The sequence below is a fragment of the Mesoplodon mirus genome (genome assembly GCF_964341445.2).
Source record: "Mesoplodon mirus genome assembly, chromosome: 14".
In the NCBI taxonomy this organism is placed as follows: domain Eukaryota; kingdom Metazoa; phylum Chordata; class Mammalia; order Artiodactyla; family Ziphiidae; genus Mesoplodon; species Mesoplodon mirus.
Window position 1 is genome coordinate 17,481,898 of NC_138990.1, and position 26,270 is coordinate 17,508,167.

At 42.1% G+C, this 26,270-nt stretch overlaps 1 protein-coding gene across 8 annotated transcripts in view; it reads right to left on the reverse strand.

Moving 5' to 3' along the window:
• The window catches only part of REV1 (REV1 DNA directed polymerase), an 81,539-nt gene extending 69,743 nt beyond the window's left edge, over positions 1–11,796 (reverse strand). For 3 of the 8 annotated variants that reach the window (XM_082642664.1, XM_082642665.1, XM_082642662.1), the window contains exon 1: positions 1,351–1,509. In XM_082642664.1, coding sequence (XP_082498790.1) covers positions 1,351–1,400 — 50 coding nt within the window. In that variant the 5' untranslated portion in view covers positions 1,401–1,509. Of the gene's footprint in view, positions 1–1,350; positions 1,510–3,497; positions 3,570–10,304; positions 10,423–10,767; positions 10,850–11,620 lie in introns of those variants that run through there. The other 5 variants (XM_082642667.1, XM_082642668.1, XM_082642669.1 and 2 more) reach the window with 5 other exon arrangements.
• Positions 11,797–26,270: the final 14,474 nt, after the last annotated feature.

Sequence of the window (26,270 nt, forward strand, 5' to 3'; positions counted from 1 at the left end):
TGTGCCATGTATCCTTAAAGGAAGCTGTTTACTTTTTTTGGAATGCAGCTGTGAGGTAACTTGGCTTCAACCAAGAGAATAAAGACAATACCCTAGCGGATGGCTAAGCAAACAGAAGGAACCTGGGCCCCCGAATGACCTACAACAAGCAGGAGTTCATCAGCTGTGAACCGCCACCCCCATCACAGCGGAGAGAGCTACTTCATCACTCTCTGCATCACTGCGCTCTCAAGTCTCTGTCACAGCTTTGCACTGTGGTACCTGGTTAGCCTGCACCCTAATGAACCTAAGTGGATTTCACTGTTTTCATATTATGACTTAGAGTCAGTTATTTCAATAAATGACACAGAAATAAAAGGAGAGACAAGCAATAAGATACATAAGAAAAATGTCTGGATACACAGGCATCCTCCACTTTTCAAAAGCTTACTTCGCACTGCTTCGCTCTTACGAAAGACCTACATTAGTACCTGTTTCCGCTAACCAAAAGAAACCCCAAGATGATTTTCACTTTTACAAAACAAAAAGGGCAAAGCAAAAACAGCATTCAGCCTGTCTTACAGCAGCCTGCTGCAGAGGGAGCGTGCACCCCGAGCACCTTGGTACCGCCCAGTCCTTGCCCGGGAACCTTGCTCAGCATCTCAGCATCAAAAGCCCCTATGGTTTTGGACTGTGTCACTGTCTGTGAGCACCTGTGCTTTATCTTAGTTTATTCTGTGCATCCGTTAGCAAGGTGAGTCCTACGGTAATGGTTTCTTTGCTTTTGACCATTTTGGCTTAAGAAAGGTTTCACAGGAACACTCTACTTCCAGGTAGCAGGGGAAACCTGTATTAAAACTGAAAATGCGGGCTTCCCTGGTGGCACAGTGGTTGAGAGTCCGCCTGCCGATGCATGGGACATGGGTTCGTGCCCCGGTCCGGGAAGATCCCACATGCCGCGGAGCGGCTGGGCCCGTGAGCCATGGCCGCTGAGCCTGCGCGTCCGGAGCCTGTGCTCTGCAACAGGAGAGGCCACAGCAGTGAGAGGCCCACGTACCGCAAAAAAAAAAACAAAACCGAAAATGCATAACATCTGTAATGTCCCAGTTTGAGGCTGATCTTATTAAAGCAAATGTTCTATCCCAAACAATTTAATATAACAAATTTCTCTCTATCCTCTTGGTTATTCATAACAATGAAAATACGCACCCCTCCCCCGCTGCAAATGACTGATCCAACAAAATCAGTCATTTGAAAACAAGCGGAAGGAGGCGTTCTAAAAGAATCACTAATAAATTTCTTCCCTGTAATTATAGATTTCCATAGATGGGAAAGGAAATGAAGACACCGTTTTAATAAAGTACAAAGAACCTCCTTCTCTGGCTTTCCAGGGTGCGGCAAGATGAACTCCTATCGCTCATTAGGTGTCTCCACCAGGATGTCCCACGTGCATCTCAAAGTCAGCATGTCCAAAATAGGGATCAGGCTACAGAGGAAAAGAAAAGAATATTCTGGAGATAATATGATAAAAAAAGAGTCTATAAGAGGGAGGAAAAAAAGAGGGAGGAAAAAGCCAGTGATCTTCACTAAGGAGAGGCAGCACAGCCTCACAGGAAAGCCAAAGGGTTATCTGAAGAAAAGTTCAAGGTTGCAATAAATCAAAGACTCCAAAGGCCACAGCAGAAGTAAACAGGGACAGAACTCAGCTAGCGAATAAAGGAGGTAACATCAAAGAGGGGGCTGTATCCTGAGCAGTGGTTCTCATTCTTGAGCCTTCACCAGTATCACTTAGAGGGCTTGTTAAACTCATTACTGACCAGGGGATTTTTGCAGAATCTAATGCCCGTGGCGGGCAGTTTTTATGTTGGCTGGCCAAAAATTAATTCCGTTATTTCACTAACACTTTGTGGGTTTATTACATTCAATAGTTATACCCTACACACCTGTAAAGTCTTCTAATTTTTGTGAAATGTTGTCTTCAATCCACTCTTCTGTGGAAGAAAAGGAGCCTTCTCCAACATCGTGAGCTTCATTTTCACTTTCCGTATCAGAATCAATCACTAAGGTTTTTTTTGTCTTTTTGTTGCTCTAATATTCACATCGTCTGAATCAGAACTATATTCTGAAGAACTATCATCTTCTGAGACATTAGTATATAGGTTGCTCGGACAATCAGACAGTATATCTACATAAAATTCACTGAAAAATTCTTCTTCACTCAAAATTTTGCAATACATCATTTTTGAAAATTTTACGTTTATAATATACACAAGGTTGGAACAAAAACCTAAAGTAGCAAAATGTGAATGATAATGACAGTCATAAGTTGTATAATGAACCCGTGATCAATTTTAAGCTCCAACAACTTCGCATGGTGATGTTAATTGCATCACTCTCTAAAAATGTACTGATATGTCTCCGGTCAATAATGTGTTAAAATCGACTGCTGGGCCCCAACTCCAAGTTTCTCATTTTGTAGGTCAGGAGTGGGGCTGGGAATTTGTATTTCTAAAAAGTTCCCAGGTAATGCTGATGCTGCTGGCGTGAGGCACATACGTTGAGAACCACCAATTTTGCCTGTAGTGTATGTACCTAGAGTGGTCAGCGAGAACAGAGACAAGGACCGGAGAAGTTCAGAGGTAATGAGACAGTATACTATGCAGAAAGAATGCTGTTACAATGTGCACTAGTAGAAAGAATTTCACAACGGGCGTAAAGGCAACTCCCCAGTTGGTCTGGGAGGGAGATCTCTCCTGTCCTTTGCCTCCCACTCCCTCTCCCCCCAAATCCCAGGTCTGATCTAACAGGTTACTCCATATTCACTGAGTATTTACTGTAATTTGCAGTTTTCAAGATGAGCAAAGTGTAAACCACAATCCAAAGTTACCTGTTAGAGAAGAAAGATTTGCACAGAACTACAATCAGAAGCCAACATTAGAGGCACTGACAAAACACAACAGACCACACAGAAGACAGCAGTAAAGCTCACCTTGGAGACGAGATCCAAGAAGGCTTCACTGCAAAGGCGGATCTGAGCTGAGGGCAATGAGTAGGATTTGAACAGGCAGAGGGGAGTGAGGGGGTGAATTCAAGAAGGAAATTCATGAGCAAAAACATGAAAGAGAAAAAGATGTTTAAGGCAACATTCTGGGGCTGACACAGAGACAGTGATAGATGAACTAACAAGGTAGCTGAGGGAATGTAACAGAAGGCCCCAAATATCATACTAAGAAGTTTGAACCCTCCTTTGTTAAAGTCAGGAAAGGAAGTGTGAACTTGTTTATATAAATGATGGGGGATGGGATGGCTGCACACAGATGGGAAAGGTTCTGGCTCCCGAGCCTCATCTACACCAAGATTTATTAACGTGTCTCGGCAGGAGTCCTCATCTCATGTATTGCACCCACACAATGCATTAGATCTCCAAACTCACAAGGTAAACCGGCATACATGGTGGCATACAACTAAAAACAAATCCTTCTGAGTAACTGCAATTCAAAAAATATGGTCAAACTCACTCTTTTCTAGATCTGCTATCAGTTCCATCTGTCACGAATCTCTTTTCTCACAAATCCTTATGGTAAATGTAACTGCAAGTGAAAATAGAGTAGAATGTTGAAGAAACTGCCACTGCATTACCTTCTGGCCTCTCTTCCCTTGCTTCATGCCCAGAACCCCCATCATATATTAAAAACAACAACAAAAAAAATCCCACTATTTTTTAGGATGATATGACATTTTAAGGAGATGCTACATTCTTCAACAGACACTTAGAAGTCATCGTTATTTAGCACTCCATGCCTGAATTAATAGACGCTAATTCTGAGAAACACTCAGTGAGCTCCAAGAGAATGTAATAACCTTTAAGTGACAATCAGAAGTAAGATTTTCTACTGGGCATAAGCAATATGCAAAAAAACATTATTAACCTTCAACACTGTAAACTTGAACAGCTAGTAACTTCAACTCAAGATCTAAAATTCAAAGTGGCAACTAAGTTACTGCAACATTTTTTACAGCTCTAACAACAAATACATTATCAACACCTCCACCTTCATTAAGTTTAGATTTCCTTTCAGTTAACAGTAGCAATAACCTAAGCCTAAAATTACGAACTCAAAAATAAATACCAAAATCAAACTTTTTGAGCCAAAATTATTGTGCTTTTAAAAAAATACCAAAAAGTATGTAGTTTATAACCCTACCTACAACACAATTTACGTAAAAAAAAAATTTCACTCAGATGAACATCAACCCAGGTTTCAAATACTATTATACCGATAAAAAAAACCACTACAATTTTCAACAGAAGGCAATCTTTCTACATACATATTCAAATGCAACCTGCTCCAAATGCTGGAGATCTCTGAGCTACTACTACAGAGGTGTGTTCTAGTTTGAACTGTAACAATTGTGCATCTGTTCTCACCTCCTCAGCTACTGTTCTCTAATGAACAGTGTGGCTGGCCTTTGTCCCTGGTTCTTGGGAGACTCTAAACCCTTGGAATTTCACAACTGATAGGAGTCTCCTTGTTATCCATGGTGGACCCCTGGGACGCATCTTTTTATTAACAGGTGACTCCCAGTAAGCCCCTCATTTCAAGATGGGGCTAGCCATGCTGGAAAGGCCAACCAAGTGATTAGAGGGTTGGCTTTGAGCCACATGCTATCAGCCTGACCTCCTGGAAAAGGAAGGGGTTTGGAGACGAAATTCGACCTTGTGGCCCATGACTCAATCAATCGTGCCAATGTAATAAAAATCCAATAAAAACTCTGGACCCTGAGGCTTGGGTGAACTTCCCTGGTTGGTAAGCATAAACCGATACAGGAGGATGATGTGCCCTGAGCACACGGAAGCGTCATGTTTGGGACCCTCCCAGACCTCTCTTTGCGTATCTCTTCCTTTGGCAGGTTCTGGTTTGTATCCCTTATAATAAAATGATAATTCTAAGTACAGCCCATTCCTGAGTTCTGTGAGTCATTCTAACAAATTATCAAGTCTGAGGGGGCTGTGGGAACTCCCAATTATGTGGCCAGTTGGTGAGAAGTGCAGGTGGCCTGGAAGCCCTGGAGCCTGCAGCTGGCACCTGAAGTTAAGGGGAGTCTGGTGGACTGAGCCCTTAACCTGTGATGTCTGTCCTAACACTGAGTGGTTAATGCCAGAATCACACTGTGCCTATAAAATAGGAGATACTGCCCTACCTCTCTTCTCAGGACTCTATGGCAGCTGAATGAGAAAAAGTCAAGCAAAAGCACTTTTTAAGGCATAAAGCATTAGAAAAAGTAAGGGACTTTTTTGGTTATGCTCTCAAAAATGTTAAAGAAGAAATTGTTAAAATATTTTTTAAATTCAGGATCGTCCAGCTTAAATTTTTAAAAAGGCTTAAAATAGGGACTTCCCTGGTGGCACAGTGGTTAAGAATCTGCCAATTCAGGGGACACGGGTTTGATCCCTGGTCTCAGAAGATCCCACATGCTTCGGAGTAGTTAAGCCTGTGCGCCACAACTACGGAGCCTGCACTCTAGAGCCCGCGAGCCACAACTACTGAGCCCGTGTGCCACAACTACTGAAGCCCGCATGCCTAGAGCCTGTGCTGTGCAACAGGGGAAGCCACTGCAACGAGAAGCCCACACACCGCAACAAAGACTAGCCCCACTCGCCACAACTAGAGAAGCCTGTGTGCAGTAACGAAGACCCAATGCAGCCAAAAATAAACAAAAAAATAAATTTATATTAAAAAGGCTTAAATAGCCAGTAAGTCATTTAGAAATACAGCTTATTATAAGATAAAATTGAGAAATTTGATGAAAAGCATTTAAGAGTAAGGAATCTAAATCATAATTTCAATTACGTAACTAAGACTAGTGCCTAAATGATAAAAACATATTAGCAATCTCAAGTGTAGAAATGATGGAGTTTAGAAAATGTAAAATTCAGCTACTATTTTCTGACTAAACTTCCCAAGAGCTCGTTTTAGTCTTGGTTCTGATCAGGCATGATTGAAAGCAATAGACAACATTCTGGTTACTCAGGTACTGGGCTCAAGTAAAAACTGTTCACACCACAACCAACTTCTTTGCCCATCCCTAACTAATCTTTTAATTTAAGGATAAAGCCACAACATCTGATCTTTAAAGATCAGGTCTTTAAAAAGCTTGTCAAACCATCCTATGTGCATAAGACAATTACCTGCCTACATGAATGAGAAAGCATAATTTCTAACTACATTACAGAATCATTTCTATTACTTTAAAGCCAATGACTAAAAAAAAAACCTCATGACTTTAAATCACAAGTTTACATGACTATATCGCTCAATTCTCTACCCTCTTGAACATAAGATACTAAGCATACACTGGTCTTACCCTGCATGATGAAGGGGGCAGTTTAGTGTAGCAGAGAAAAAAATGGCTTTAAAGTATTAAAACAAACAAACCCACCCCACAAAACCCTAGATTCTGGTCCTGTTTCTCCTCGATCATCAGATGATTCTCTGGGTCTCATTTTTCCTCCAGGAAAATACAGGGGCATGGCCTACAGAATCTATAGGGTTCATCCTAGCACTGGCATTCTGAATCTACTTAAGTGTTGAGAAGTCAACAACTCATAATTTAGATATTCTTCATATTTTTGAAGTGTCACAAGTAAATGTCAAAAATCATTAAAACTTACCATCGTGTAAAAACGCTCCACACCAATGAGTCCTTCCTTACTAAAAACAAAAATAATAAAGATTCGCTCCATGATCAGCAGAAACACACGTATTTACTTGCTACCTGAAATTTCTTTTAGGCTTAAGCAAATTTAAAGACATTCATGTTTTCCTAAATCTGAGGCATCACATCTATTATATGCAAAACCTTTTCAAACTAATTACAAAGCTGACCTACCACGACACACATGATGCTGACTTATTTTTAATGATTTAATAAGGAAAAAATGATTTTGCACATCAACCTATTAAAATGTGTCACACTCATAAAAAATACAGACATTTAAGTATAGTAGAGATGGTCCCTAACTTATGATGCTTCGATTTACAATTTTTCGGCTTTATGGTGGTGCCAAAGCGATACACGTTCCACAGAAACCGCGCTTTGACTTTTGATCTCTTCTGGAGCCAGAGATATGGGTACAGTACTCTCTTGTGATGCTGGGCAGGGGCAGCCCCACAGCTCCCAGTCGGCCACGTGATCCGGAGGAGGAACCACAGATACAGTTACAGCCATTCTGTTTTTCACTTTCAGTAGAGTACTAAATAAGTTCCACGAGATGCTCAACACTTTATTATAAAATAGGCTTTGTCTTACTTGATTTTGCCCAACTATAGGCTGATGTAAGTGTTCTGAGCACGTTTAAGGTAGGCTAGGCTAACCTATCATGTCCAGTAGGTTAGGTGTATTAAATGCATTTTTACTTACAACATTTTTAACTTACAATGGGTTTACTGGAAAGTAATCCCATTCTAAGTTGTGGAAGATCTGTCGTAGTTAGAGCCAAAAAAAAAACAAGAAAGAAAAAGAAAAGAAAAAAACAGCCATAAAATGATAAAACTGCCAGTAGTCAAGAAGAACAACACATACAAACAATGTGATGAAACACAACGCAAGTTTCCAAACAGAAACCTTGTTTCTTCTTGCCTCATAGCAAAGTGGTTGTGACCTTGGGTTATGGAATCAGGTGGAAGCAGACTGAAATCCTGGCTTCCTTCTCACCTGTGTGACCTGCCCAAGTAGCATCATCTCTCTAAATCTGTTTCTTTAAAACTGTGTCCACCTGACCCGGTGGTTGTGGAGATTAAATGAGACCCTGCACTAAGCAAAGAGCCTGACACACAGTAAATATTTAATGATTTAGCAATTATTATTAAACTTTGTAACAAATGTTACACAGAGCAGTATTTTGATTTTTTTTTTAAAGTTTAAGGCCCAAAGTTTAGGATCCTATTGACTAAAGTTCACACTGAGAAGTGAAATAAAACAATGCTCCTACAACGAGGCATTTTACTAAGGACAAGTGAACTATGTAAAGATAACTGGTATTATGCAAGGGCGATCACCACAGGCAGCTTAGTTTCTATGAATACAGTTTGGGGGTGGGCAACCCATAATGAAAGAAGGCAGAAATTGAACACACTAAAGATGGTAAAACATCTTTCCTTTCCCAACTACTACAGGACTCAAACTTCAACTGTATCTCAAGGATTTTCCTGTCTTCAGCCTCCAGCAAGTCCTTTCATCACCACAATTACATCTCTAGCTAAACTTCAAAGAGAAATATATAAAAGCCACTCCCGTGGGCAGCTGTTGACATAATCACTCTTAGCATCTTCCACAGATCTAAGAATAAAAAAGCTGACTTACACATTAAGACCGAATACCGGTCACCATTCTCAGCAGTTTATTTTTTAATCCATTCTAGACATCCACAAAATGTATTTACTTTAAAAAGGAGTTCCATAAATATAACTTTGGTAGCCAGAAAAATTCAGTAAAAGTAATAAAGGTAAAATTCAATGCTTGCATTTTTAATCTCACACAAAAACACAAAGTCCTAAGTGAATATTCCGAGCTAATTTCAAGTACTGGTTTTCAAAACTGTGAAATAACCCTGTTCTAAGAACTTTATATACATTAACTCAATTATTTCTTACCATAATCGTATAAAGTAGGTATTATTGTCCCATCTTACAGATGAGCAAACTAAGGCACCAAAAGATATTAACTAGCCCAAGGCCACACAATCAGTAAATGGTAGGAGCCAGGATTCTGACCCTGGCTGTCTGACTCCAGAACTAATGTTTAAATCAACTATACCACTCGTTCACTTAACAAGTTTTATTGAGAGCCTACTATGTGCCAAGCACCCTTCTAAGCACCAGAGACAGAGCCATGAACAAGTCAGACAAGGCCTCTGCCCTCCAGTGGGGGAGAGGCTTTGGAACAAACAAGACTTATGGGAGAAATGGGTAAGTAAGTGAAGAGTATATCTCTGCCTCGTAATAAATGCCATGAAGAGAAATAAAGCAAAATGAATCAGAAGTGACAAAGGGGCTAGCTTCTATTGTAGGGATCAGAGAAGAGATCACTCTGACGTGATGACATCTGAGCAAGATAACCACCGGGAGGAAGGGGTGGCCCAACAAAAAGAACAGCAAGCATAACACCCTTAAGAGAGGAACAGTTTGGTTTGTTCGAGAAACGGCAAAAAGTACTGATTCAATTCTAAGGGTGACAGGAAGCTTTTGGAGGGTTTTCACCAAGAGAGTGACAGTGTGATTTATGTCTTTAAAAAGATCACTGATTGTTATGTGGGGATCAGTCGGGAAGGGAACGACAGAAATAGGGACACCGGGGAAGGCACTGTTGCAACAGTCTAAGGGAGACATACTTGAACTCAGACTAGGATTCACGTACTGTTTATAAGCAGATGAGATACTAAAAGGACAGCATGCAACCTAATTGCCCCTGAAAAAGACTTTTTTAATATTCCTCCTTCCTCATCTCCCATAGATTCTTTTTAATATCCATGTTAATGCTTTAGTGGGAGCTGTTATAGGAAGAAAGTAAGATTAAAAGGTATTTCCTTCATTTATAAATGTTCTATTTAATATACTCCAGGATTTATTATAATATGTCACATACACTCATACACTATTGAGAAGCAGAAAGAGCTTTACTGCTCTTTAGTTTAGGGATTATTCATTTATTTGGAGACAAGAAGAGGTACCTATCACCTCTTGTGATTAGCTTTCTTCTCATGCTTTGTCTCAGCACATCCCAGCTCATTCTAGACTGTGAACTGCAATAAAAAGGTATACCACAGGGAATTTGTATTTACGGAGCACCACTGTGTACCAGGGACTCACTAGATGCCTTACATTTAAGAGCTCATTTAATCCTCAGTTACCCAAGGTAGGAAATATCTTCATTATACAAATGAGAAAAAAAATCAGAGATATTAGTAACTTAAATTGTCCAAGGACACACAGCTAGTAGTGGGTAGAGCTAGAATTTAAATCTACATCTAACTCTGAAGTTCTTATCTTCCTACTACAGCAGCTATGAAAGAAAGGACTATAAAATATGCATTACATGTAGTCTCTCTTATTAGTGACTAGCTTGCTGCTGGTGGGGACGGGTTTCTTTCTCTTACACAGAATCTGAGTTTTGAAGTTGGGGTTGGAGAAAATGGAGTGATCTTATATATTCAAACACATTATTCTGAAAACATATTTACTACTTGAGGTTTCAAAGAAATTACTCCTAAAAGATTGATTCCTGCCTTTAAAAAAAACCACAAAACTTAAATACGTATCGTTTACCATGAAATAGGAGTAATGTTCTACGACAAGTTTGGTACAGATTCTGCCCACAAAAGACCTGGAGATAGAGAAAAAGAGGATACGGATAAAAAGAAAATCATCATAACACAGAAGTGGCAAATAAACAGCCTAAGAATTGAATGGAGATCCTTCTAGACCAGGGAAGGATCACTGGAAAAGAGGGACGCTAGGTGCGCTTCCAAGGGTCTAGGAAGTACAGGGAGGGAACTACACGCCCGCAGCATCAGCTCAGGCTAAGACAAGGCTACGTGGGAAAGCTGAGATGGAAGTCTGGAAAGCAGGTAAACGGTATACCCCACAGGACGGGTTACCGCCAAGTCCACAGGAAGAACCAAGGTTATCCTCTGTCCTACCCTAAAGAGGAAATGGCTAATTCTGGAAGACGATAGTGGAGAGGCCGGGGAGGCAGACAGAAATAAGAATCGCTACATCAAGTCCTTACCAGTTAGTTACAAGCCCTTTGATGATATGTGCTAGTCTCGTTATTTTCACTTAAATGATACCATTTCTATGCTGGACGTGACCTGAAAAAATGTAGAAGATAGAAACAGCAGGCTTACACCACCTGCAATTTTTTTTTTTAAATCAGGTGGGTGGGGGTCAACTAATGAGTGATACACTAAGGTATTTCTTTACAAAGTGGGTTTCGGTAGAAAGAGCAGGTGAAACATATAAGGAAATGCCCCTTTCCGTCTGCACAGGTGCTGAATCATTTTCACGAGGAGTGAAGTGGGAAAGGGGCACTTGCCAGGACAGTTGGGGAAAGGAGCTCTGCATATCAAGGCAACAGATAAGTAACAAGGAAAAAATAAGTGAGTAAAAATTGCCTTCGGATAGTCCGACACCGATGCCGGGATCCAACGCGGGGCGGGGGGGTGGGGGGATGCGGGGTCACGGGGAAGACGCCGCGGCGGGAGGCCGGGCGGAGCATCCAGCGCGTGGCCCCGGCCGGCAGCCCGCGCGCACGAATGAATGGCGCGGTCCGAGCGGGGCCGGCGAGCAGGGCCGCGGGCGCGAGTCGTCGGCGCGGCGCCTCAGCGGGCGGCCGAGCGCGGGCGGCGGGCCGGCCGCGCCATGGCGGAGGGGGAAGGGGAGGTCACGCGTTACATAACCCGGCAGCGGCCGCGCTCCGGGCGCCGCGGGCCGCCCAGGCCGCGAGACCAAGGGCCGCGGGGGCCGGGCCGGAGCGCCGCCCCCGCCCCGCCTCAGGCCGCCCGCGCTCGGGCCGCCTCCCGGCGACTCGAGGCCGGTCCCACCCCGCCCCCACCCACGCCGCCGGCCCGGGGGTCGCTCACCTTCCGCGTTACCCCAGACCACCATGCCCGGGCACGGCCGCCTCCTCCGGCCTCGCTGGCCCCGGCGCCGCCGCCGCCGCACGGTGCCCTCGCCGGGGGCGGGGAGGAGGGCCGGGTAAGGAGTCACACCGCCGCACCGCGGTCCACACTCGCCCCACGCTCGCAGCGGCCGCCCTCAGCGCGCCCGGTGGCTGCTCTGTCCCTCCCCCTCCGACGGGCGCGCGCGCCGCGGCTCCGCCCCGCCCCTCCCCCTCCGGCGGCCGGCGCGCTCTCAGGCTCCTCCCCGCCCTTCCCCGCCCGCGGCGGTCCCGGCCCTGGCTCGCGCTGCGCAAGCGCCCGCCTCGCGCCTAGCCCCGGGCGACCCCGAACCACGGGCGCAGCGCCCCTCCCAGGCCCGCCCGCGGGGGTCAGCGCCTCCGCGGCACGTGACCGTCTCGCTCGCGGGGGCGGAGAGAAGCGCGCCGCCCGCCCTGCACCCCGCGACCTGCGAGCCTCCCGCTGGTGTTGATGCGCAGTCCTCGTCTCTGCGAGTCCCCGCCCCGCGCTGCACTCCCCAGTCCGGGAGGACACTAGTTCAGGGACCCACCATGCTTAATAACCCTGGAAGATCCGTAAAACACCCAGGTCCCCCGCCACGAGCGGTTGACTTACAGTGACATCTAGTGGAGGAAGGGACACACGTGAACTGACACTTTGCTGTGTCAGGGAACGATCGGGAATCAAGGCCCACAGAGGTTAGTGGGAATGAACGCTGCGCCTCGGGGTTTGAGCGTTGCCAGCTGCCGCTGGGGCGCGAACACCATTCGCTGTGCGATGAGTCCCGCCCTGCATTGCACCTGGATATTCGTAAACCTGCGGCAGGTGTCCCATCCCACATGCAGCACTGGGATAACACGCGAAAGCAATTTGCTACTACTGTAAAAACAAACAAAAAACCATACATTATGTGTGCTTAAATGCAATTTTAATTGAGGGCCTTCTGGCAAAAGAGAATTGTTCCGTAAGGACCATTTTCCCCCTCTTGGCAATGTCGGTTTGCCCGGAGATCCCACATCGCTATTGTAATAGTATTTATTGTTGTAATGCACAAACATGAAGCGAACCTCCCTGCAAAGGCTTGACACTTTTCCCCCTTTTTCCCTTACCTGAGAGACTTGAAGAGTTTGCAAGTGCGTAGGAAACAATTAGTACTCTTTTCAAAACCGATTTTGCAGAGCTGAGGCTCGTTTACTGGTAATTCAGAGAATATTCAGATGACTTTGTTTCTTTTTTCAAGCCCCTTCGTTTTTGCCACTTTATAGACTTCTATAAATGCACTTCAACCTCAGTATTCTTGTCTCTAACCCTACAAAATCACGTTGCATGCTTTTATGAAACGTCATAATTTAATACAAACAGCGTCATTTCAAGAGGCTCACAAACAGTTGCCAGCTGCAACATCAGGGTATCATCTGCTGAGATGCCACACAAAAACAGTGGCAGCCCCTTATTAATTATGGTTTTTTGTTTTTTTTTTTTTTGCGGTACGCGGGCCTCTCACAGTTGTGGCCTCTCCCGTTGCGGAGCACAGGCTCCGGACACGCAGGCTGAGCGGCCATGGCTCACGGGCCTAGCCGCTCCGCGGCATGTGGGATCTTCCCAGACCGGGGCACAAACCCGTGTCCCCTGCATCGGCAGGCGGACTCTCAACCACTGCGCCACCAGAGAAGCCCTTAATTATGTTTTTTTTAATGCATCTCTCTAAATGTCAGTATTCCACTAACATGAAATGGTAAAACTCGATTTTCAAATTGAAGAACGATCTGTGGACTCTACTGGAAAAAATACCATCGTATTTCAATTTTTTCGCACTCTCTCCTATTTGAGTCAAAGGTTCTTGTTGTTGTTATTGTTGTTTTCTTTATTTTCTCAAGAAAGAAACACAGACGCTGAGCTAACTGACCTTGACAACACCTTTACAGAATATAGTAAGACGGTATTAACTGCGTTTTAGTGCAAATTAGTAGGCAGGCTCCGATAAGGGAAAAAAAAAATCAGGTTGATCTCTAGATACAATAGGATAAAAAGAGAGATAAAGAATACATAAATAAAATGTATACAAACCCCAGAATCTTTGCTAAAGTTTTCTTTTCGCCCATTCTAGAATATTCTGTTATCACCTACATTCATTTATTTACTTCCATTTATTCTCACGAGGACTGTCTTTCCCAGGCTAAGGGGAGTTGGCCTGACCTTTGGGTAAAGCAGCTGAGATGTCTACTCTGGACTCCCACACATGGGGGAGAACTTTGGGGGGCACTGCACCTTATTCCTCTTTTCTGAACTTTATTAAAAATCATTTTTGAAACGTCTAATATTACTGACATCTCAAGATCCTATGAAAGTGCAGACCCGTGACCCTTGCAGGGACAGCCCTGGGTAAGGACATGGATCTGTTATCTTTTAACCTCCATATCCAGCAGTAAACTTTTGTCGGAAAGATCCACATCTAGTCTCTCAAATACCAAAAACAGAAAAAAAAAAAAAAAGAACATGAAACCACTAAAAAACAAAGATTTGTACTCAAGTCCCTTGGGTGAAATACACACTGTAACTCGTGCTTTGCTCTTAGGAAAGCGTGATCTTGATGATTGTTACAAGGCAATATATGCCTTTATGTTATAAGGCAATTTATGCTGAAAGACGAAATAATAACAAGAATGAGCACAAGCCCACAGAAACTTAGAAAGGAAATTGGAACCAGCATTGGCTTACCAAGGCTTAATTCTTCTAAACACAGTATCTGTCTTTACAGAGTAAAGACAGTCCACGGACAGGTATATATACTGTCGGCCGTCCATAAGGGCAGGATTCCATCTGGAATTGGCTGAACCTGCTGATGCAGAACCCTGGATACATTAGCCTGACTGTACCACACTATTTTATATAAGGGACTTGAGCATCTGGGGATTTGGGTATCCATGGGGGTCCTGGAACAAATCCAACATATTTAAACAGCATAGTTCCCATACTTCAGGATGATTCAATAATTAGTTATGATGAGCATTCTGAATGCCAGTCACTGTCATGTCAACAGTGAACAAAATGCACGTCCCACCCTCAAAAAGTTTCCAGTATAGTGAGGGAAGCAAATAAGTACCACGCACCTGCCAGATAGGCTCAGGGCTGCTTCCAGAGAGTGTTCTATGGAGCACACAGGAAGGGTGTCCGGGACGCTTCCTAGAGAAAATGACATCTCAGTAAGGACTAGGAGACTAGTGGGGTACCACTGCCCATGAAAGGAGCAACATCTGTAAAGGCAGAAAAGGGATGGAGAACAGGAAACATTCCAGAAACTTCGAAGTGTGAAGTACAGAGGGGGGATGGGGGTGTGCTGAAAAAGGAGGTTGGAGAGGTAAGAAAGGGTCAGAGCATGAAGGGCCCCACAAAGTATATGAATGGGTTTTGACTCTATCCTAAAGGCAGTGAACAATTAAAGGGTTTTAAGGGATAAGGTGACTTTAGAAAGTTACTCTGCTGCACGGAAAATAGTTTTGGGAGGCAGTCAGGAGGACTTGTAATCGTCCAGGTGCCCAGGGGCAGCCCAAGAGGAGGCAGGGGGTTGGATTTGACCAGGGTAGGGGTTTTGCAAAGCAAGTATAATGAAAGAAGAAAAGGGCAAAGAAGTCGAGGACATATGCAAGGGAGGAATCACACTGATGGATCATGGAACTTAGTGATTTTTTTTTCACAGCATGAAACACTTAATAGTTTTGTTTATTAACTAGGTAGAGCCAAACAACTTAGTATTTGTGACATAACAACTTAGTAGCCATTTGAAAAAAAATAATACACATAAAGTGAAAGCAAAAATAGTGTTTTGATTCCATTCTTAAATAACCATTGTTACTTACTAATGGGAACTTTGTGCCCGCTGGGCAGTGTAAAACTTCTCAAACTGTGGGATCGGATTGGGTACTGCCACCCTCATTTCCCATTCCACATTGGCAAGAACCATTCATACATATTGCTATGTACCTCATAGCCCATTATACCCAGAGGTAGAGATTGTCCCACTACTAGTGATACTGAGTTAAATCACTTGGCTGGGTGGTGACAGCCAGATCTCTATGTTGTAAAACTACATTTTCCCCTATGCATGCCACGGAGTAGTACTTTTTACCAAGTGCGTATTCTCTTCAACAATCTTTTCACCTAGTGGTTTCAGCATCCATTGATGATCCTGAACTGAATCAACTTTTTCACTGGGTTGCAAAGGAGTGACTTTCTACTTCCGACATTCCTTACACATTTATTAGCTAGCATTTTTCTTCAAAGAAGAACTGTCCCTTATCAACTGGGGATAAACTATCATTTCTCCCTAAAAAGGAGGGCAAATGCTTCATTCTTTCCCTATAATTACTAATTTTCATAGAAAAGTATTGTCTGAATAGTTACCTCTAATGGTGGTCAATGAGCTTTTTCTTCCTGTTTCTCCTCCTCTTCTTGAAAAATTCTAATGAACTCCTAAGTTTTAATTTACTTATTGTAATCTTGAGATTGATTATATATATATATATATATATATATATATATATATATATATATATTTTATGCACAAATGGTCCCAGATTTGGCCCCTTCAAGTTCACACCTACCACACCTCCATTAGTTATTTAAAGTTTTTTTTTTTTTTTAATCTAGTAAGGTTACCACTATTACCCTTCTCCCCCACCCGACCCCCCAGGTTTTCTTAGCTATTCTTGCTTGCTAATTTTTCTATTCTAAGATCATCAACTTGTGTAGTTCTGGGTGGAGGGACTTGATATTTTTATTAGGATCTCATTAGGCATATATAAACTTGGGGAGAATGTTTGATGGTGAGTCATCCTATCCAAGGACATGGGACATTTTTCCACTTATTCATTGTCATATTTGAATCTTTCAGAAGTTTCCCAAAATTTTATGCACCTTTCTAATGGGCTATTATTACTTTTTTTTTTTTTTTGGCTGCATCGCACAGCATGCGGGGATCTTAGTTCCCAGACCAGGGATCAGCATAGATTCTTAATCACTGGACTGCCAAGGAAGTCTGGGAATTCCCTATTCTTATGTATTTTGTTTTTGTATTTTTATTGCTATAGTAAATAGAGTCTTCTTATTTATTATGTCTTTTTATACTGGTTATTGTTTATATGAAGGCTGTTGATTTTTGTATATTAATTTTATATTCTACTGTATTAAAATGGCTATTATTTGTATTGGTGTTTTTCATTGATTTTCTTGTGTTTTTCATAAGAAAAACACATAATATGAAAACAATAAAAAATACATAATATGAAAATAATTTCATAGATATTATTTTAATTCTTCTTTTACAATTTTTATTTCTCTAATAATTTTTCCTTGTTTGATTGCATATATACAATGGAATACTACTCAGCCATAAAAAAGAATGAAATGATGCCATTTGCAGCAACATGAATGGACCTGAGATTATCATACTGAGCGAAGTAAGTCAGACAGAGAAAGACTAATATCGTATGATATCACTTATATGTGGAATCTAAAAGAAAAAGATACAAATGAACTTATTTACAAAACAGAAACAGACTCACATAGAAAACAACCAATGGTTACCAAAGGAGAAAGGGCAGGGAGGGATAAGTTAGGAGTTTGAGATTAACAGATACACACCACTATATATAAAATAGATAAACAAGAAGGTCCTACTGTATAGTACAAGGAACTATATTCAATACCATGTAATAACCTGTGATGGAAAAGAACCTGAAAAAAAGTATTTGGATATATAACTGAATCACTTTGCTGTACATCTGAAACTAACACAACATTGTAAATCAACTCTACTTCAATAAAAAAAATAAAATTAAAAAAATCTCTTTATGGTCATTTTTCTGAGATTTGGAAAGGGATAATGTGTGCTCAACCCAGAGTTTAATAGGAAGTCTTCTTGTTTGATTATTTTTAAAATTAACAAACGATTATTTTTCTGGTTTGCTCAGGTCAGTTGTTCTTTCCTGATGCTTGTATCAGATGTTTCAGAGCGTGTGTATTCTGACTGAGATCAATCAATAATCTGAGTGATAGATTTTTCTTCCTGCTTTCCTCCTCTCCCTTTCTCTAAATCTTCTTCTCGTGCATGAGGTGATGTATTTTATTTATGAATTGCCTGGGAACACTCCCAGCAGTCACGAGCCAGGAAAAAGCATCCCATAACCATTTAAAACTACAAGGAGTGTTTCCTTAGACAATGTGAGCATGTGTGAGTGTGTGGGGTCTGTGTGCATGTTTGAATTTGAGGGTGTGCACTTATGAACATTTATTCTCGGGTTAGAGTAGGAAGTCACAAAGAAACATACAAATGTAATTGCATTCCACCTCCATTTATCTTAGGCCTCAGCTGGGTGGGAATTCCGAGGGAATTTGGAATCAGAACAGAGAGGGGGTATCCTCACATCACACACCATCTCAGGAGCTCTGGGGAATTTGTAGGGTGGAGGCCAGGAAGCCTCTTCTTGTGGATTTTTATAGCTGATTCCTGGAGCCAAGCAGCCACAGGTAGAGAGAACTCTTGCTGGGCTCCCTCTCAGGGCTTTTCCAAGCCTTGTGAGATCAGTCCCATCCCTGCCCTGAGCTCTGTGACATAGGCCTGTGTCCTTGCAGTGGATTTCTCTATCCAGTGTGAGTTGACTCAAATTGGTTTCAGTAACTTACAGCCAAGGATACTTAATAAGATTAAAGATCTGTGTTTCACTGATCTGCAAGGTTGAGCCAACTTTCCTTGGAGAGATAAACATCGTCATAAAGAACCAAGGCCAGGGCTTAGGACCAACTTAGCTCTCAACTCAACTTTCCTGGGAGGCCAGCAAATTCCTATGACCTCAGACTATTCGTGGGACTTTAGCAGAACTTGATCTCAGGGACTCACCATGTCCCACCATACGGAGAAAGCAGCATAAGAACATAGGCTCAATTTATCAGCACTCCCCTTTTCCCTTCACTAGAATAGTCAGCAAACCCAAGGAACAGTCTAAATTGCTGTGGATCTTGGGCTTAGTGGGAGAGGATGACAAATGTACTCTTAACTAGCATGAGAGACAGGAGGGTCACATTTCTGGATTAAAAGTAAGTGCACTTCCCCAAGTTAATGTCCTAAATGATGCTATATATCTCATTTTCGGACTGTCTTAGACGAGGTCTTTCTTAGGGTCTGTCTATAACTAGAATCCAACATATTAGGAAAGCCCAAGGGGAAAATACAACCAAAGTTACATACCAAATCAGCAGGAAAACTGAAAATAAAGCACAGGGACTTTTCCTGCCCACTCTGACAACAATGAGTCCAGGGACCTGCAGGGACCTTGAAGGATGGAGTCTGTTTCTTGATTTTATTGGAAGATTTCCCTTTTGTAGATGTTCCAGATACAAATACTGAAGGAAAAACAATTAATCCACATGTGAAAATGATGACCTAGGCTGTTGGTATTCAAACACAAATGCCACTTTACATGGAGACGCAGTTCTGTTGTAGAAACATCACTGGACAAGCAGTCAGGGACCAGGTTTCACCTGCGCTGGTGAGCTGCTTAATTTTGGACAAATAGTTTAACTTCTCTAAAGCTCAAATTCCTGGTCTGTACAATGAGAGGACTGTAATAATGTTTTCCCTAGTTCTAACATCCTATAAAAACCTTAATTTTTTGAAAAGTATTATTTTATAGTGGAGTGTAGTTGATTTACAATGTTGTGTTAGTTTCAGGTGTACAGCAAAGTGATTTAGTTATACATATACACATATCCATTCTTTTTCAGATTCTTTTCCCATATAGGTTGTTACAGAATCTTGAGTAGAGTTCCCTGTGCTATACAGTAGGTTTTTGTTGATTATTTTAAATATAGTCGTGTACGTAGGCTCATCCCTAACTCCCCAATTTATCCTTCCCCTCCACCTTTTCCCTTTGGTAACCATAAGTTTGGAAAACCTTAATTTTAAAGGTTTAAAAATTGAATAAAATGAATTGGAATGATGGTTGTATTATGCGGTCCAAAATATTCTGAATAATACATTTAATTTTAAAAAGCTAAAATGGTTAAGAAATATATTCAATTAAGGATAGTAAGAACAATACAGAGGGCTTTTGTTTCTCTCTTTTTTTTTTAAGACACGAGGAAGTCAGAATAAAGACAAGGGGATTATAAAAGACAAGCAGAATTAATCATTATATGAATTTAATCAGGGAAAGATTAAAAAAATCAAGAGGCTCAATATTGCAAGCAGCATTCATAATCATCAGCTTTTAAACCACATATACAAGACATCAAATATTTTCACATAGGGGGAAAAGGGGGCTCAGAGTACAAAAGGAATAAAGAAAGACTAGATTTTGAAAAGACAATTTCATTACTCACAGAGGGAGAGAGTGAAGAATTGCCAAAATCTAGGAACCACATCTGATACTCAGGAGACGAGTCAAAGGGTGGTGATAGCAGAAATGATTAACAGGCAGAATGCGTTTCAGCTAAGCAAAGCACCAGGCTCAGATATTATTGTCTCAAAGGTGTTCAGCAAAGAAGCAGAGATACAGATAAAACTTGAAAAAAAATTATGGGAAAAAGAATCCCCCAATCAATGTGAAGAAAGATTCCAAAGTAGGAAGAAGCAGAATTACTTTGAAGGGAAAACAACCAACAACTGAAAGATGAAATCAGAATATACAGTAGTCTAGGCAAATACAAAATCTATCGTGGGGAAATGGCCAAGAAGGAAGCTATGGAAAAGTAATTGGAATTTTGAAAAGTGCAATTTGGTCTCATTTTTAGACACAAGCTTAGTCATCCGTCACCAAACTTTGGGCATTTCTGGAGGTTTATTGCTGTAATGATGACGTAAAGCTGATGCCTGGGCTGTTCTATACACAGTGATTTTTAGTAAGGAGTATGTGAAAATTCCTGCAGGGGAACTAATTTCAAATGCTGAGTCAGAGGCTAGGAAGCTGCCCCACTTACGAGCCAGGAAGAGGTAGGAAGGTGGCTCCTCAATGCCCTGGGACTAGAACACCACTGCTCCGAAAGCCCGGATTCCCAGAAGGAGACTTGGGAAGGACAGCAGGAAGAAGAAAATTGCGAGGAAAGGGGCTTCTGGGGTGAATAGCATCTGTGCAACTTGGTTCCCCCTCTTTAGCAAAATTCTTATTCTGGCCTCCAAGACCCTGTGCTCACTGGCACTGCTTCCTCACCAATGTCACTTGGTCACACTCTGTCCTTTGCCCACCACTCTGCAACCAAACTTTGTGCCTTTTCCTCAACTTCACCTCTGGCTCTTTCCCTTATCTGTTCCTCTGCCTGAAATGCTCCTTGTACGCTCTCTGTCGGGCCAGCTTCTGCTTGCCGTTCAGGTCCCAGCTCATCACTCACCACCGCAGAGTGACCTTCCATGAACAGCCTGCCCGAGTTGCCGCCACCACGCCTTCTGTCCACTTTCCATCACGACCCCTACTCTGTCGTGTGTCTCCTTTCTTATCACAAGCCCTAAAGGTCTCCATCATGCCGCCCTCACTGGAGCATGACCTCTCTGAGAAGAGGGATTTGGTTGTCTGCGTCCTGCAGGCATTGGCTGCCTGCATAAATGAATGATAATTACTCAGTGCCCACCAACTCTTCTACCAAGTATCCCTTGTCTCTCCATCTTTATTCCCATGACTGTAGTGTTAGGACAATCCCTCATCCCTTCCCTCTTAGACAAGCATGACTACTTCCTAGATAATTACCTCATCCCTTTCTCTGGCCCTTGCCACATGTTAGTTTCAGATGATTCTTCCTAAGACATCATCTTTATGACTCACCCTATGATGAATTTGTCAACACTCTCCAGCCAAAGACCACTGGGGACATACCTGTAGTTAGCAGGCTGGGTTTTATTACTCACTGTGGAGAACACACAGTATGGGGGTGGGGGGACTCTCTCAGTCAGAGTGTGAGGAAGAATCTACTATAAAACTTGGCTTTCTGGGCTTCCCTGGTGGCGCAGTGGTTGAGAGTCTGCCTGCCAATGCAGGGGACACAGGTTCGCGCCCCGGTCCGGGAAGATCCCACCTGCCGCGGAACAGCTGGGCCCGTGAGCCATGGTCGCTGGGCCTGCGCGTCCAGAGCCTGTGCTCCACAGCAGGAGAGGCCACAACAGTGAGAGGCCCGTGTACTGCAAAAAAACAAAAAAACAAAAAAAACTTGGCTTTCGGTGGGTGATTTGGAAGAGGGTTTAAGGAATTGGGGGTATACTCTAGATTGGATGTCAGAAGCAGGGGTCATTCTATGATTGCTTGTCTCAATAAATCTTACCTGTGGGGAGAGGAGACCAGAAGGAAGATAAAGCTGTAATTGGTGAAGAAGCGGCTGTCACTTGTTTGGCTGAGAAAGATGGTGTCTGGTGCTTCTTGAGTGGCAGAGTAGCCTTATTTTTTCCACACTTAAGCAAAATTATGAAGTGGCCTTGCTTTGTCTCGTTTCATCATGGTCTCAGAGTGACGTCTGAGAATGGGATTCTGTGAGATTGTTTATATCTACTAGAAGACTAATACTCCTCGCTGTGAGAGCCAGGCCAGCTTCTGAATGTCACGGGCTGCTCTTTTTTCTTTATTTCTCATTCCCTCTTGGCCAAGGGCAGATGAAGTCAGGCCACCGAACATCAGTCATGACATCCCCATTTCTACCCTTGCCCAGATTTTGTTGATTATCATCAGAAAAGTGTGCTTGGAATGTAGTCTGTGGTTGACCAAAGGTTACTCTTTCCTTCTTCTGTTGTAGGATGAGTTGTTGAAATTCTGATGTGACAGTGGCTTCCCAGATGCATTTAGGATTCTGGACAGAATACATCAGCCAGTTGCAACACAAGCAATTATGAGAAGCAGAATGACTATTAGTCTTTGTTATTGGGCTTGAAGCCAAGGGCCTAGATTATGAAACCCAGTCAGTGTGAAAGTGTGTCCTGTAATCCACCAGAGTCTGTTCAAGAGAGCCGGGTGCCTTTTTCCTTTAGTTTACTCAAAACTGTTCTACTTACCCTGCAGTGTTTATATAGGTGCAACCAAAGTATAAGCTAGGGCACAAACTCCCCCATGGTTGGTTAGGAGGAAATCAAGGGCTGTATGATTTTCCAAGATAACTCTAGATACTGAGTTTAGACTAGCTCTTTGGGTTTCTGGATCAGAAGTAGTGTCATTTATGACTTCTGCTAAAGGTAGAGACAAGTTTCAAACCACTTTTCTAACTGTTTTATCCCCATTATGGTAACCCCTCTGGAAGGTCTCCCCAATCATTTGTGCTTGCTTCATTTTGAAGGTTTCTGGGTATCTTTCTCAAGGATATAGGATCCAGTAGAAGGATGGTGTTCTAAATACCTGGACATCTCCATCAACTACTCTGAATAGACAGGATTGGTGACTGTGTGGTACAGAGGGATAAGCTTGATGTCCATTTAAGAAGTTGTATCCTAGTGGAGCACAGATAGAATTGGGAGTCTAAGTGTCACTCATTATACTAGGATTGAGCCGCTACTGTGTACCTTAACATGGACACATTCCTTGAGTGAAATTAAATAGTTCTTATAAGGCAGGCTGAAGTATCTCTGAAGAGAACTCTCGTGATCAGGATAGCCCTAATATTAGTGCCTATTCCTGGTTGACTAGGCTTTGCTAATAGGACTGTAATGATCTCAGCAGAAACATTTCATTGATGGAAGGTCAAGGTTCAATTTTTGCAAGATTGGAGGTTAGGATTAATGATGCAAGGGAAACTCAAGTGCCAGAATGGGTCTGTTAAAGGGAATTTTCCTTCTGAAAAATGCAAAGGAATAGCTATTACATGTTTGTCAACAGGTCAGTTAAGGGCTTACAGATCCACCAACCCAGTGGATTCAGAGTAGCAGCTATGTTCTGGGAAAAACATATAAGAGAGTTTTGCTTTTCTGTAAGGGGTAGGAGACCACAGGGAGTTAGAAATAAAAGAGTGAAGATAAAAGGGATTAAATCAGTGTTTTGGAAGGTGTTAAAGGGGCCACATTGTATAGTAGAGTGAAAGGAAATCAGAAAATTGTTGAAGAATATGAAAATTCATCTTGTTCCATCATCTTCAGTGGAAGCTATCCATTTCTGAGGTCTATCATTTGTCCCGTCCTCTTGAGGGGACACCATCCATCTCTAAAGTTGGCAACTTCTGGACGATTCCCAAGAATCCTCAGTATAAGGTCTCAGATGGAATGGATATCCAGTATTCAGGAGGAAGTGATGTATATCTCTGGATCTGGGAAACATGAATCCAAGAGCCAATACCTTGGCGTTTTATTGCTGTGTTGTAAACGGTAACTGACATGGTCCTTTCCATTGAGGCTCAAGGGCGGTTTTTCTTTGGTGCTTTTTCCAGACTAAATCTCCAGGTCACAGACCTTGCAGAGGCTTTTTGGGTTGGGGGGGTTGTTTTGGAGATGCGGCTCTTACTTGTTGATGTTAAATCTGGAAGTACCTATGAGTCCTTTGCGATAATTAATCATATCTGCTTGTAAGAATACTAGTATATTAGTTTCCTAGGGCCGCCATAACAAGTACCACAAAATGGGTGGCCAAAAACAACTGTAGAGAAATTTATTCTCTACAGTTCTTGAAACTAGAAGCCTGAAATCAAGTTGTAGGTAGAGCCATGCTCTTTCTGAAGGCTCTAGGGAAGCATTTTTCCTTGCCTCTTCCCAGCTTCTGGTGGTTGCTGACAATCCTTGGTGTTCCTTAGCTTGTAGAAGCATCACTCCAATCTCCGTCTCTATATCATATGACCTTCTCCCTGTGTGTCTCTATGTCCAATTTTTTCTCTTTATATAAGGACACCTGTGCTTGGATTAGGGCTTACTATAATCTAGCGTGACCTCATCTTTATTTGATTGCATCTATGAAGATTCTTTTTCCAAATAAGGTCACATTTATAGGTATTGGGGGTTAGGACTTGAAGATATATTTTTAGGGAACATAGTTCAATGCACAACAGATAGAATCTAAGATTGGGGGTGAAATTCCCAGGCATATGAGGCAATCTGTTATTCATAAAGAATCTGTAGGTTTCATTTTCTAGACATTACAGCTAATGGTAATACTTTAGGCTATGGGAGTTTAAGGTTTCTGAGAGCTTTGCTAATTTTGTTTTGAATTCCACTAGTTCTATCTTTTGTGAGGATTGTGGAAGATCAGTTTCACAGTAGAAGACAAAACTTTATGGAGTTCTTTAGTAAAACTACCAGTAAAATCAGTGTCCCTCTCACTAGAGAAATGGAAACTCCTCAAGTTGGAAAAACAAAAGCAGGCAAGTTTCTTTTTTCTTTACTTTTCTTCTTTTCTCTCTCTTCTTTCCTTCCTTCCCTCCTTCCTTCCTCCCTCCTTCCTTCCTTCCTCCCTCCCTCCCTCTCTTTATCTCTTTCTCTCCTTCCCTTTTTTCTTTCTTTTTCTTTTTTTTATCATGGTTAGAGCAGTAGCTCTCTGAGAAGAAGCTTCAATCTGCTTTGAGAACAAATAGTCAATAACCAGGATGTATTCATAACCCAGGTAGGAGGCATTTATAGAAAGTCTATACAGAGTGTTTAAAGGGTCCCTGAGGTTTGGTTCCTGTCCACACCTGGTCCCCAGAGTTTTGCCAGGATTGTGTCCCTGGCTGGTGTGATGTATTTTGGAAACATCTAAGCATACCTATAAAATTATCCCACTAATGGTAGTCTAACCCTCCTGGCAAGTGATTTTTGCTATTATCATAAGCATTTTTGCTAAACTTCATTTAAATTCTTTTTGGCACAACCAGAGAGAGTGCCAAATTTTTTGGCCATCCTGAGAGTGCCATATTATCCACATGCAGTGAGCATCCTAATTCCTTCCACTTACGTTTTCTGAATCAGGGCTTGTCTCTGATAGTTAATAATTGCTTTTTTTAAACATCTTCATTGGAGTATAATTGCTTTACATTGTTGTGTTAGTTGCTGCTGTGTAACAAAGTGAATCAGCTATATAATAATTGTCTCTTTGAATTCCTCCAAGGCGCTCTTTTCCGTGTGATTACATGAGCAATTATCTTGGTTAATGTTGCCCGCCCCCCCCTTTTTTTAGCATAGTGGTCAGCTAGAGCTTTACGGGGAGATTCAAAGTCTTTGAGTTTTGAATGACCTTCCACTTTTATTATAGCTATTTCCTTAAGTAAAAGCAAAGCATTAAAATTTCTTTAATTTGTCGTCTAGTTTTTATAGGGGATCCTGCCGATGTAAGAAAGTATTTCTGAAGCATTCTGAAGTCAGTGACTACTCTTAAAAATATATCCACTATCAGTATAACTATTTGCTCTTTTATTCTTTTCCAGTTCGTAGAACCAGGTGAGGGCAATTACATCTGAGCTGATTTGATCTTGGGGAGTGGTTTATCTTCCAAAGGTGAATTCGGTTTTGTGGTAGCATAACCTGCTTGATAATTTCAAGTTTCTGTTTTTAAGTAGGAACCATCCACCAATAAAATCAGGTCAGCTTTATCCAGGGAATCTGTAATAAATTGGTAGGAGACATAGATAATACCCCAAGACACACTTAAATAATCATGAAGTTCTCCTTTAGGTAAAGGAAGGGGAGAGGTTGGGT